Here is a 14,043-nt window from a genome sequence, read left to right on the forward strand (position 1 = left end):
ATGGATAATTATTCTTGTCATTGGAACCCTATACCTCAGATTTTTTGTGACAGTTCTTAGGAAACTCTCAAGGGTTAAAAAAATGGGGATGGGAGGTTTCGCAGATTTCAAGGAATCGAATCGCCTACAGAGATTCGATGTCAAGGTTCATGCATCTTCCGGAATATTCCTTAGCCCTCCGACGACGACGACGGCGACGAAGTTGCGTCGCGCGCGCTTACGAGTAATTTAACACCTTGGGGCGATGAGGGTCCGCATTCTCGACGCACGACTCTGCGAGATAACGTTCGGCATTGCGCATTCGAACAACCGATACATGGATAATTCTAGAATGACTTTGAACTCGCCGGTGCTCTCGCACGAGGCTGGGGGATAGGGAATTCGCGAAGCTTCTCAGTGGGATGAGGAAGCTGACGAATCGGGGAATGGGGGATTCTCGAAGCCTCTCAGTGGGATGAGGAGGCTGACGCGCGACCACTGCGAGATAACGTTCGAGGTCGAGTTGCCTGCCGTCCGAAATCTGCATGGGAAGGGTATCGTTTTTCCTGGAATCAACCTCGCCACAAAAGTCGCCGAAACCGCTTTTCGGCACTGCGCTCAAAGGGGATGCCGCTCGGCTCTCTCTCTCTCACTGATTCACCGATGCTACGCACTAGCCTGCGCTATGAAGTTAGGGACAAAAGTTCTGGAAAATTCCTGGAGGATTGCATCAGCGATGCTGCGCATTTCTGCGAGATAACGTTCGAGGTCAAACGGGCTGAGGGCTGACGACCGAAACCTGCACGCACGTGTACGGGTCCGTCGAAGCTTCTGGAAGGCTTACTGGGGTGGGGGGCAAGGGGCTGTCTCAAAACATCGCGCGAGAGGACCGCCGGCTCTGGGAGCGATCCTTCCCGACTTAGCACGGACACGAACCGTCGAAGCGTCCAGAATGTTCTAGAATGTTCTAGAATGTTCTAGAAGGTTCTCGATCGTGCGTAATTCCCGAAATCGAGCGCGAAATTCCCGGAATGAGACGCAAAATTCTCGGAATCGAGCAAAAATTCTTGGAATCGAGGGTTTCGGTGACGTCACTTCCGGAAATCACGACGGTAACTTAGCACGGACACCCACCTTCGAAGGTTCTGGAGTGTCGGTATTATGTCGGTGCAGGAATCTATATCCAGAACTCCCATACTTATACTACTTTTCATCTTCATCTTCTGCCTTGCTTTCACAATAAGACATAAAGAATATGCTCCATTATCAATTCATCTCCAGGGGGTCATCAAACATCAAGCCTCATTCGATGAGTTGACTAAACAGAATGCTGACTTAATAAGCATGTTAGAGAAGGCAACAGACGCTGAAGACTTGAATGAAGAGACAGCCGAAACTAGTACCGAGAATATGAACAAATATCAGAGAACCACAGAGAAAACATCTCACCTTATGAATTCGTCTCGGCGAAGTTCTGCCAAGTCCTCGCGGCGATCCAGTGTGGTTAGTCTTTAGAAGGTCAAGCAAAAATAAATTTAATTGTATCAACGATTTCATACCAACTGAATTAATTTACAGATTTCACAAAGCATAGAAAATTTCGACAACACTAAAGATGACGACGAGGAAGTTGCGACAGGAATAATGTCTAACAAAGTGTACACTGACTACTTTTCAGCAAGTGGTTCTATGTGCACGTTAGTAGTCCTTTTTCTAAATTTGATAATATCCCAGATCGCATGTAGCGGCACAGATTACTGGATTACTTATTGGACTAATATAGAAGCAGTTCGAGAAAAATCGAAGAATCAGATCATCACAACACTTACTGATACCGAATATGTTACTGCAGTGAACGACACTATTCTTTCGTTTTTTTCGCTAACCGATGAAACAGGTTTTATCACCAGAAACAACGCCATTTACATCTATACTTTCTGCATCATTTGTACTATAATATTTACTTTGTCACGTAATTTTCTTTTTATATGTGTTTGCATGACTGCTAGTCGTAATTTACATAATACTATGTTTGCTAACATACTGCAAGCCACTATGCGCTTTTTCAATACCAATCCTTCAGGTAAGTTGTAATAACTTTACGAAACTATAAAATGTATTTAGGAACTTTCAAACTATATTACGTGCTAGTATACATCTGATTTTATTACCAAAAATAACTCTATGATTTAACTTTCTATTTAATCATCAGGGAGGATTCTAAACAGATTTTCGAAAGATGTTGGTTGTATGGATGAATTACTGCCAAAGGCTTTTATAGACGCGATACAAGTTTTTCTCGTAATGATCGGAATAATAACCATGGTACTTATCGTTGACTATTGGATGACAATACCAATTGTTATAATAGCAGGGCTCTTCTACGTGTTTAGAATATACTATTTGTATACAGCACAAGACATCAAACGCCTAGAAGGAATCAGTAAGTAGTATAATATTTCTATGTTCTTACTGCAATGCTTAAAATATATGCAAAATTGCAGTGTATGAAAAACCTATATGCATATCGTGAAGTGTAAGTATCACTACTTAACAAATAAAAATATCCTTTTCACTATAATATCATAGTTCTGTGCAGTATTGAAAAGGGTATCATATCGCAACAAATAATTCCACTTTTGTCTGCCTCCAGGCAGACAAACGGTCGTAAATTAAAAAGAATCAATCAACGTTTGAGTGGAAAGGATGTTTAAAATAAAGTGTAGCAAAAAATACTAGGACCACGATTTTCGCAATAACGGTGTAACCGGGTGCGCATCCCTCTTGCGAAAATCGAGATTGCATACGGAACGTAGATGGATTGCCCTGACTCTGCGCAGCTCACAAAGTCGCCATTAGTACCATGTCAAGATTCCTAATCACCCACTTTATGCGCCAAATACCACCCAATGTAAGCTAGCTGCACTGTGCACCTGTGGTGCCCGACTAAACTGCCGCCTAGGAACCGACGTCGCCCCCGCAGTAGCGGCAAGGCACGGTCTTCGGTTATTTTTTATGAAGATAGGGCGCTCTTTTTTATAGCTCATGGATCAATTTATTTTCATTTTATTTCAGACAATTTGATAAATCGTGACAGTTTTGTATCTACACTTTCTCGTGTTCGTACATACTCGTCGTCAGGCATATCGCTCCAGTGTTACCGGGCGTTGTGGACATAGGACCTTTGCCCACCATCCGATACCGAATACGCGGACCCATCTTACGTCGCCGACTTTTCTTGCAAGTCCACACTACACGTCCACACAGCCTTGTTCACGTGTCTCTTCTTCAACTCCGTTATCTTAAAATTTCTGAAGGTCTCTTGTCACTGTTCCGTCTTCTTTCGGGCTGCCGTGTGTACCGACTTGTTAATTCCCCTCACTCTCTTTTCCGAGTATATTCACATTCTTTTCTGAATTGGCTATGCGCTGAAACAGATAATAACAAAATTTTTCTCTATCCCTGTAATAACAAAATTTTTCTCTATCCCTGTAACAGGATACCAAAATGAAAAAGTAAAAAAACAACTATTTATAGCAACATCTGTCAAGCCATGCTCAGTGTCTCTCCCACTATACACCACATCGATCAATATACGTCGTGGAATAGGCACTGTCCCAGAAGAAGTATAACTATTGCCCATACATTTGTCTTTATGAAAAGATCCTGTGGGTTTTACATTATTAGCTGAGATCGACAAGTTTGAAATTCTACCACATGAGAACATGTATTTCATATTCGAACTTCCGAATTGTGTCAGGAGGAGCTAGAGCCAGGTGACGTTTGATGTCGGTCCTTTCAATTTTGGTCCCAAAATTGAAAAATTAAAAAATTTTAAATAACCGGTCAAATTTTGAAAAACTACTATAAATTGCGCTAAAGTCAGTTCAAGGTGGTTTTTGAGGTTAATTCTTCCATTTCGGCCTTAGAATTTCAAAATAGAAAGTGAGGGGTCCCATATGACGAATCAAAATATGAAAAATTGTGTGTTTACCGTGAATTTCAGTTATGGATACTTCTTGAGGTCACTAAATACGATTACGTATTAGCTTAAAGTTCCTGGTTTTGTTTCTGTTGAAGTAAAATCGCAGGAAAATAAAATATTTTTATGTAAAAAATTTTTAATTTGTGTAAATTTAGACATCCTCCATATTAAGTTCGCCATTTTTAATTAAAACATGTTTGCTCCATATTCTAATAGAGAATCATTAAAAATCTCTGTATATCATTTTTTATCAAAATAAGACGTTAAATTCTGAAATAAAACGCTGGGTCCTTAGGGACCACTCGTCCTTGTAGGAGCAACACAAATGATAAGTTCATACACATCGTGACGTAAAATTTTGATTCACATCACAAATCAGGCGAATTTGGGCTACATTGTAGGTTCCGATGGGTTACGGGGCGTTTCATATGGCGTTGGACAAAATTTATTTTTAAAATTTGTATTGATTTCGTATTGTTCATTGTATCGTTATTCGCTTGAAGAACTAATAATTCAGGATAGTGTGTTCTTCAGGATAATAGAAATATTTGGACGATGATGAGTGACGCTCAAGTCGTAATTTGGTTATTCCTTCCAATCATAAAATCAACAAAGCTGTCTGTCCTACGTACACTTGCGCCACGGACCTGAGGATAACCAATACGGTGATAAGCGATAGTTCTGTCTTTTCCCTTCCTTCTTTCTTTTACTTGGAGTTTTTGCGTCAAAATCGTTTATTCCACGCCTCACGGAAGCATTTCCCTAGCACATGGGTGCGTGAGTCATGAACGTATCGTTTTGTATCGTATCACTTAGAATTACTCATTATTATTGTTATAATTTTTTTCTTTCTAAATTAAATTGGATCCGTCGATGGATTTTGGTTCTGATATATATATTAATAAAAAATTAATTACAAAAACAAGTTCATTTTTTAAACATATTTTCGTTGTACATATTACCAATTATATGACGAAATTCCTGCAAATGGATCTGGTTCTACATATTATGTTAGACCCTGATCTCACTCATGCGTCATTCTGTGATAAAATGACGTAATGAGCAAATGTTTTGCATAATCATGAAATATATGTATTGTGACATGTACCGTTCATAGGCGTCGCCTCCAAATAATCCGTGGTTGCTCCCAACGTGCTGTTATCAAAGAAAAGATCCGAAGATCTAATTGTTGGGCGCCAGGTGCGGCTTTCCCGCACCACCATCCCTCACCACGGCCGTTTTCAGGTTTCCCGGCGGCTCAGCCTCAGCGCACTGAAAATGGTAGAAGGGAACATGGGGGCGACGAGAGAGAATTTTGGAGTCAACGGATAGGCGCGCAAAATGATAAAACAGCGAGTAGGTTACCGTTCCGTTTATTACCATCAAATAAACGGCGGATTTTACAATACAAATCCCGTCGCGTACAGTGTGTCCTCCAACGGCGGCTCACGACTATTCCGAGTCGTGATTTCCAGCCTGCCCAAGACCTGTCCCTATTTCGGTGTCCCTACCGAATCCGCGAATCCCCTCGCGATCCTAACAGGTCTCGTTGGAGACGAGCCTTTCCTTCCTCGGGAGTGTGCCCTCTGACGTCGGTAGCCACCTGAGGCATCCGTGTGTCCGCACCACTCCCGCTCGGCTATCTTCTCGCGCAAGATATTCTCTAAATAAGACCGCCTTTGCGGTACTTACCGAGAACTGGCTGTCCCGTCAGTCCCGTAACAAATCCAAATCGTGGTGGCCGTGTCCCTTCCGCCTATCCCCGTGGTGCCGCATCCCGGCTCCACGAGGGTATACATCAAACACTCGGAATTTCACACACTCGGCCACGCACTAGCACTAGACTATCCCAAAAAAACCCGGGAGCCATGGTTCTCTGCGAGAGATCCCACCAATCGCAATCCGGGATTATCTGATAGCTCCGCTATCGCCCGAGCACGGAAGAAGGACTCCTTTTTCGCGGTTCGCCGGACGCCCGAGTCCTTACACGCGGACTCCCCGCGACACACTCTCTATCCTACCTACCGCTATTCGCGGTAGGTCAAAAATCCAAAACAAATCTCCTCTCCCGCGCCCTCCCCGCAGACCCGCAAACCGTAGCCGATCAAAGTTCCCGGGGTACCGGCAATGCGTCCTGGCGGTGGAGCACCCCTTGCGTGCGGGCTCCCAACCCAAAAGGTCTCCGTGCCTCCGCCGCCAGTCCACTAGTTTCCCCCGTTCCCTCCTCCCAACCACGGACCTACGAACTCTTTGGAGATGGAGGCTGGAGGCACTGCCGTGCTGCCGGCAGCGCGCGGAGGTGCGGGGCTTCTGTAACGTGTCGTCCTGATGGAGCACCCCTTGCGTGCGGGCTCCCAACCCAAAAGGTCTCCGTGCCTCCGCCGCCAGTCCACTAGTTTCCCCCGTTCCCTCCTCCCAACCACGGACCTACGAACTCTTTGGAGATGGAGGCTGGAGGCACTGCCGTGCTGTCGGCAGCGCGCGGAGGTGCGGGGCTTCTGTAATGTGTCGTCCTGACGCCACGTTACAGTATAAAACTCTATGAGCCAATATTTGTTATCAGCTAATCAAAATTTGTATATCTAAAAAGTAAAATCTATACTGTACTTTTAATGGAATTGTGCGAAGAATAGAGCTCTGATATTGCGAAAAATTTCAAACTGTCAACAATATCGCGTACTCATATTATAAAAAAATCATTTACTTAAATTAAAAATTTGTATTTAATGTTTAAATAATAGCGAAAAGCCCGGTATTCTCTCATGTTAACGCAACGATGAATGGGTTGACAACAATAAGAAGTCGAGGAAAAGACATTGAAAATATGCTACAAGAGGAATTCGATAGATATCAGGATACTCATACAGGAGCATGGTATCTCACGATTGCCACATCTTGTGCATTTGGTTTCGTTCTTGACTTGATTGCCTGCGCATTCGTGGCATGTGTCTGTTTCTCCTTCATCATAATGGATAATGGTATGTACATCATTTCTGCAATGTATAGTATAAAACAATACATTTTATAAACAAAAATATGACAATATTTATTATGAAGGTGATACATTTGGCGGCAACGTGGGCTTGGCCATATCACAATCATTAATCCTTACGGGAATGCTGCAGTATGGAGTGAGACAAAGTGCAGAAGTTATGGCTCAAATGACGTCTGTAGAAAGAATTTTGCAGTATACAAATCTCCCTAAGGAAGGACCAATGACTACAAGTAATCCACCACCGTCAACGTGGCCATCGACGGGTCACTTGACACTGAAAGATGTTTACATGAGATATAATAAAGATGATCTACCTGTACTTAAAGTAAGTTAATAACACTGGTAATAAGGAACTAATATAATCAAACTATGACTCTTATTTCTTACGGTCACAGAATCTTTGTCTGGACATAAAAGATGGATGGAAGGTCGGTATAGTTGGCAGAACAGGAGCCGGAAAGTCGTCTCTCATATCAGCGCTGTTTCGGCTATCAGATGATGGTCTAGAAGGAGAAATTAAACTCGACGGAATCGATATTCGATCAATTGGTTTGCATGAATTACGACCTTGTATTTCTATTATTCCACAAGAGCCGGTCCTGTTTTCCGAAAGTTTACGATACAACTTAGATCCATTTGGACGGTACCCTGACGCAGCTCTTTGGAGTGCCCTTAAGGAAGTAGAATTGAATGAACTTTCGCTAGATGACCAAGTTACCGGCGGTGGTAACAATTTTAGTGTTGGTCAAAGACAATTGATTTGTCTAGCTAGAGCTATTCTTCGGAATAATCGGATTCTAGTTCTAGACGAAGCTACAGCTAATATAGATATTCAGTAAGATCTTTATGAAAACGTACATACAGTGTAACCTCTATCCTTGCATTCTTGATTGCCGTGCGGAAGATTGCCCACATCTTGTCGACGTATGACGTCTGTGAGAAGGTAGATTGTCGCCCGATTAACGTCAGTCTCTTAACTTTGTCTCACAGATGGTTGCGGAATCAATCAGTCCACTAGACATGCAACGATAGGGGTGTACTGTAAACCAATCGATAATATACTGCAAATGCATTACGATATATTCATATTTGTAGAACCGATTCATTAATCCAACGGACCATAAGAACTAGATTTGCAAGCTGTACTGTCTTGACTATAGCACATAGACTAAACACGATCATCGATAGCGACCAAGTTTTAGTGATGGACAACGGTGCTATGGTTGTAAGTACTTTTGATATTTTCTTTCTCAAGTGTAGATTACAAATTTAGATTGAAAATTATAGAGCTTCTGAAAATGTCTAATACATTCGCTATCGGATAAAAACGTTGTGTGTGCGCGCGTGTCTTCCTATGTATTTTACCGACAAAATTCCTGACTGAGTGGTGCTCTGGTGGAATTGAATATACCAACTTTATTATACTAAGAAGTATTAAGGAGGAACAGTACTTCGTTTCCTTCCTGTGAGTAGGGTTCGAGCAAGGAAACTTCACACTTAAAAGTCGAAGTACACAAAGCATTGCCATTAAATACATTTTACTCGACAAAAGCTTCCAATAAAATATCGATTGAAAAAAAAAGATTCGATGAAGCCTACAAAATATGTGTCAGCAATAGATCATACAACTATGAACTCCTAACGTGAAACCCATAGAGAGATTTTCGGATCCGAGTAAATTGCGGATGCCATTGAGCATTACTGAAACACGAGGGTCTAGATCAGCTGTTTCAACATAAATTTTCAACCACGTCACGCGTGTTTTCATGACTTGCCACAACGCGAGGTAACACCGTCACGTAGAAATTGATCGATTATTAACGTTCCTCTTTAAAGTATATTTAATTCCTGGTTTACAGGAGACAGTAGAAATGGCATATTTTTGGGACTTCGAGCTTAAATATACTCACGCACCAAATTATACTGTTTTTCCAACAGCGAATGCACACAATGTAACTGTGGACTTGTTTATAAACTTACTCTGAGCGCATTCTGACCTTTTAAAAGAAGATATTTATATAGGTTTAACCATATTTTAACTATCATCCCTAGCTCAAACTAAGTGCGTTTACGAGCATCCTCTATATGATTAAAGTGATCGTGTCTCCAGAAAGGCTTTATTACTCAATATTAATATCTCCATTTCCTATGTTTGGAATAGGAATTTGGTGTCCCTTATCTACTACTACGTGATAAACCCAATGGACCGTTCAGTCAAATGCTACAGCAAATGGGAAAAGTAATGGTGGATAATCTCTATCATCTTGCCGAAATGTCTTACATACAGAAGCAAGCTGAACAGCTAAATCACAACACGTTGGAAACAAGTACTATGGCAAGAATTAATACAAATAACACCAACATACAAGATTCAACCCATATGTAATCACATCATAAACGTCTTGATGTAGATATCTTAAAAATATCACAATTTTACGAAAGGAGTCTGTTAGAATCTAAGGTTCACGCACTTACTGTATCTATCAGTGCTAACTGATACTACGTTAATGTCACTCAGTTCCAATTGTGCCGCTGGGCAGTTAGTTCATTGTAGAATTTTCTGCGAGTAATTTGTGCTGAAATTTTATGTAATTTTCATTTGAATACAGTCGAAATCTCTCATAGCTTACATTTTCATACGTTGATGCATAAAGTTTCACACGGTGACTAACCAGGGCGCTTAATAAATGTGTAACAGGTTTTTGTTTACAACATTACACGTGTTAGAAAAGGAAAACCATACACAGAGCAACAGGCCCACTCCAGCCAGCTCTGGCCCGTGATTGGTACATCACATAGCTTATTTTGCCTCCACATTACGTAAGCTATGAGAGGTTCCACTGCAAGTCCTTCGTTCTAAATACACACTCTATACTAGCATACATTAGTCTCTCATTATGCTCGCCTATTCTCAAGCAAATTCACATTACAAATTCCATTTCCTTAACAACGCCGCTATTCTTAGATGCAACTTCATAAAGTATATGGATGTGTCTTGACATTGAAAATGAAAGAAAGGGTGTACAGTAGACTCTCGTTAAGTGAACGTTTTTTGGTGTGTAGAGAGTGAGAGAGTTTTTTGGTGTGGTGTGTTTTTGGTGTAATGAGAACCCGCACACTTCAGCAGTTTTTATCTTACGCTTGTCAACGACACATTCGGTAGCTGATAGTTGGGACAATCAGAGTGCTTCTAGGTGCAAGAGACGCGAGCAGTCGGAGGAAATGGTAAGACTGCATATCGCCCTAAGGTGACCGAAGCGACGTTGATCAGCCAGAGTGAAAATACAAATAGTTCTGTATGTACCATAGAAAAAACACAACTCTAGTACAAATTATGACCGAGTGGAAGCAGGGCACTAGTCAGTACAAACTGCCGCCTGGCCAGATTTCGCTTAGGCAGCCCAGTCCGACATGCAATGTAACGCATGTGTCGAATTGAGCCTAGTCGAGCTATCTAGTCAGGGTCAGATTTGATTTCCTTTCCAGTGTTATGAAGTATATCAGGTTTACTATATTATTAATATTCATAAAAATATATCAAATGTACAATTGGCATAATACTATTGTTACGTATATCGACCTTCATTCCTAAACAGAAGAATAACGTAGCCAACAGGGAGCATAATTGCAGACTCAGCATGTTACCCAGTGCATTGCCCGTGCCACCAACCCAGCTGGTTAGCCGAGTTCATTCCTAACGTCGTAACCGTACCTAGAGCATCAGCAAAAATCGACTGTATAAGCAGCCAAAATCATGGCACAGACGCTCAGAAAATCATTCAATTTCACGTGTAAAGATCGGACTGCACGTTGTCACTCGTGGCTCTAACCGTTAGAGTATTAGATTCAGTTTTAGTTTTAAATTATTTATTATTTTTATAATTTCAGTTTCATTTGTGGGATTTATGAATATTGTTTTTGGATTACTTTTGGGTAGTTGTAAATTTCTGTTATTTGGTTTGGTTATTTTGTTACTCAGTGTTTCTCCAAGTTTGCAATAGTACTCATTCATTTTATTCACAATTTCTTTCTTATCTTTTATGATATTATCATCAATTTTCAACTGAGAAATATTAGTATCCGTTTTCTTTTTAGTTTTGCCAATTCTTTTGTTTATGCATGTCCAGAGTTTTCTGGGATCATTACTATTTTTTTCTATTGTTTTTTTATCATGGTTGTTTTTTGCTTCCTTTATGACCTTATCTAAGGTTTTTACAAATTGTTTATAATTGGCTTTTAATTCTTCGTTATCTGGATTTTGTTTTAATTCATTGTATAGTTTTTCCTTTGTATTACACGAATTCAATATTGCTGTTGTTATCCAGTCTTTTCTTGGACTTTTGTTTGAATTGCGAACTTTCTGTTTTTTGTATTTTGATTTATCAATGCAGAATTTAATGTCTTTTATTATATTATTTATTTTTTCATTCGGATCTTGTATATTTTTATACTTTGTCCAGTTTATTTGTTTAGCCGTACTAAACAATTTTTTGTAGTTGTAATAATACACATCAGCATTTGTCTCTTTGTTGTTACTGTTAAATTTACCATTTTTTATTTCTAAAAATAGCGGATAATGATCAGTTATCGGCACCATAAGCGTTATTGCTTTTGTGTCGAGAAAGTCTGTCTTAATAAATATATTATCAATACATGTTCCTATCTCTGTAGTTATATTTGATGGTCTAGTGGTATTTGTAATTCCCGGAAGGAAACCTTTTTCTAATAAGTTGTCTAGAAATTCAGTGCTTATAGTGTTACAATCTAGTATATTTATATTAAAATCGCCAATTATTATATGATTTTTTGCTTTTCTTTTGTATTCTAAATAAGTTTTTAAATTTAAATTAAATTCCGTACAACTCAGTCCGTGTGATCTGTACAGAGATGATATTTATAGTTGTTTGTTATTATTTAATGTAATAGTAGTGTTTAAAATTTTAAGTTTGTCTATTTCTATCGTTTCATTAGTGTGTGTTTCATTCTCTTTTACATATATCACTACATCATCATTCTTATTAATTACGCCGTGGTTATAATATAATTTATAATCTTTTATTCTATAATACTGATAATGTGTTAATTTCCATAACTGTACATACAATAACATACGGTTTTATCTCGAGACTTTTAATAAAGATTTGAAGTTTTTCAAAATTCGCATTTAGGCTTCTAATATTTAAATGTAAAATTAGACTATTATTACTATTTCGGTCTTTGTTAAAAGTCTCGATATCCCTATACATACGCTCCTGTTCATTTATGCTATCTTGCATGTCTTCAATTAAGTCCATCTTTGCCGCCATTGTTGCTTTGCTGTTGTTGGGAGGTCTGTTGCCTGGTTCTTTCTCATTTATGCTATCTTGCATTTCTTCAATTAAGTCCATCTTTGCCGCCATTATTGCTCTGCTGTTGTTGGGAGGTCTGTTGCCTGGTTCTTTGTTGCAGGGAGGTAGTTCTCGAATTTACTGTTTTTCCAGAGTTCTTGTTTGTATTTAATTGCCTTTGGTAAAGCTGTTTGTTAGCTTGCATATTGCACAATTGTTTCATAGCGCTTGATTCATCAAATGCCGGTAAAGTAGGCTCAATCAGGTAATCAATAGAGTTAATATATTGCTTTATTTTCTTTTTAAGTATACTACACTTCAGCCTATCTGTTGGTAAGTGGTCCGTTGGTAAACTTGTTCTGTATGTTGTGTTGTTGTAACTACAATTTATACATTCGATGTTTGAATTTTTACACTCACTCACGTTGTGATTATCGGAACACTTAATACAGACAGGATCATTTCTACATTTGTTTGTGTTATGTCCAAATCTTCCACAGTTGAAACAAGGATTAACGTTTATGAGATCATAGGCTTTGCAGCACTGATGTCCTACGAAAATCTTGTTATTACTTTCCCGAATGTTCTTATAAATTTCAGGCGATACTTCCATTAGGACTGTATCGGTTTTGTTTCTTTTATTAGTGTACATATGCAGTACCTTAGCCTTGTTTTGAAATTGTTTGAAATTCCTTGTATCAAAATCTAATTCTATTTCATCTTCATCCATTTTTGTAACATTGCTTATACCAATAATTTTCATTTTAGGGTTACCTTGTTGTTCTATATTGATTGCACAGTTTTTCATTTTCTTTTTTAATGCATTTTCCACTGTTTCAAGACTTTTAGTATTCATACAGTTAATTTCGATGACGTTGTCATTCTTCTTGCGAATGAACTTAGTTTGAATGTTTTTCTCTGTGACAAGACAGCTCGTCAACAGTTCCATTGTGTCTTTCTGATTGGGGTCATTGGCCTTCACTGTAATTCTTGGAATTCGCTTCGGCTTTGGTTTAATTTCACTCATCGCTTCAGCATATGTTTTCTTATTTATCTGTGTTTCCGTATTTTTTTGTTTTTGCAATTCTATGATGTCTTTCTGTAATTGATTTTTATCTTGTAATTCAGCAACTAGTTGTTTTAGTAAGTTGTTTTCAGTTATCAAACTGTCAATGTCACTTTCTTCTTTATTAATCACCGCATTATGTTTTTCCAATGTTTTATTCTGTAAATCTTGAAGCAATTCTTCTCTGATTTCTTTAGTTTGTTTCATTTTTATTAGTGCAATAACTTTTTTTGCCACATCGTTTAACATATGCTCATCAGAGTTTGAAGTTATATCTCTGAGTACGTGTTCTGGGCAGATTATTAGATGTTCACCAACGTATTTAGGTTCTTTTTTTTTTCTCAAAATCACTCTTGTGGTATGCATTTTCACATATAATACAGATGACTGTTTTTACTGGTTTATTAGGATGACACTTATAGTATTTTAAATCGGACTTATCCGGCGGGCGTTTGTTACTGTTGGCCATGTTGGCACGATATGATAGATTAGACATACATAGGGTGAGAACTATATGAACTTATCGGTATAGTAAGTATTAATAAAGCGGTATATTAGCAAACGCAGGCTTGCGTCGCGGAGCGCGGGCAGACACGTCTGCACGCTCTGGACGCTCGACTACTAATTTGAAGTCCCTCATTCTTCAAAAACCGACTAAGGAAGTTGGACTTCGGGTCAACTTCCCCATTGT

General features: G+C 39.3%; 2 protein-coding genes across 2 annotated transcripts; one reads left to right on the forward strand and one right to left on the reverse strand.

Moving 5' to 3' along the window:
- Positions 1–1,260: 1,260 nt before the first annotated feature.
- On the forward strand, positions 1,261–9,841 carry LOC107270494 (multidrug resistance-associated protein 4; the record flags this gene model as incomplete). Its single annotated transcript, XM_015745553.1, is given in 8 exon segments — positions 1,261–1,482; positions 1,558–2,062; positions 2,192–2,422; positions 6,706–6,942; positions 7,022–7,284; positions 7,355–7,794; positions 8,055–8,184; positions 9,121–9,841. Coding segments are annotated over 8 exon segments (2,253 nt in total), but the record flags the coding sequence as incomplete, so codon positions are not given.
- Positions 9,842–12,332: 2,491 nt separating this feature from the next.
- LOC107270492 lies at positions 12,333–13,821 on the reverse strand. Its single transcript, XM_015745550.1, has 2 exons — positions 13,704–13,821; positions 12,333–13,642 (listed from the first exon to the last, which is right to left on the reverse strand). Exons 1-2 carry the CDS (start codon positions 13,819–13,821, stop codon positions 12,333–12,335), a joined length of 1,428 nt encoding a protein of 475 aa, XP_015601036.1.
- Positions 13,822–14,043: the final 222 nt, after the last annotated feature.

This window comes from Cephus cinctus, unplaced genomic scaffold, assembly GCF_000341935.2.
Source record: "Cephus cinctus unplaced genomic scaffold, Ccin1 Ccin1_scaffold0781, whole genome shotgun sequence".
Lineage (NCBI taxonomy): Eukaryota > Metazoa > Arthropoda > Insecta > Hymenoptera > Cephidae > Cephus > Cephus cinctus.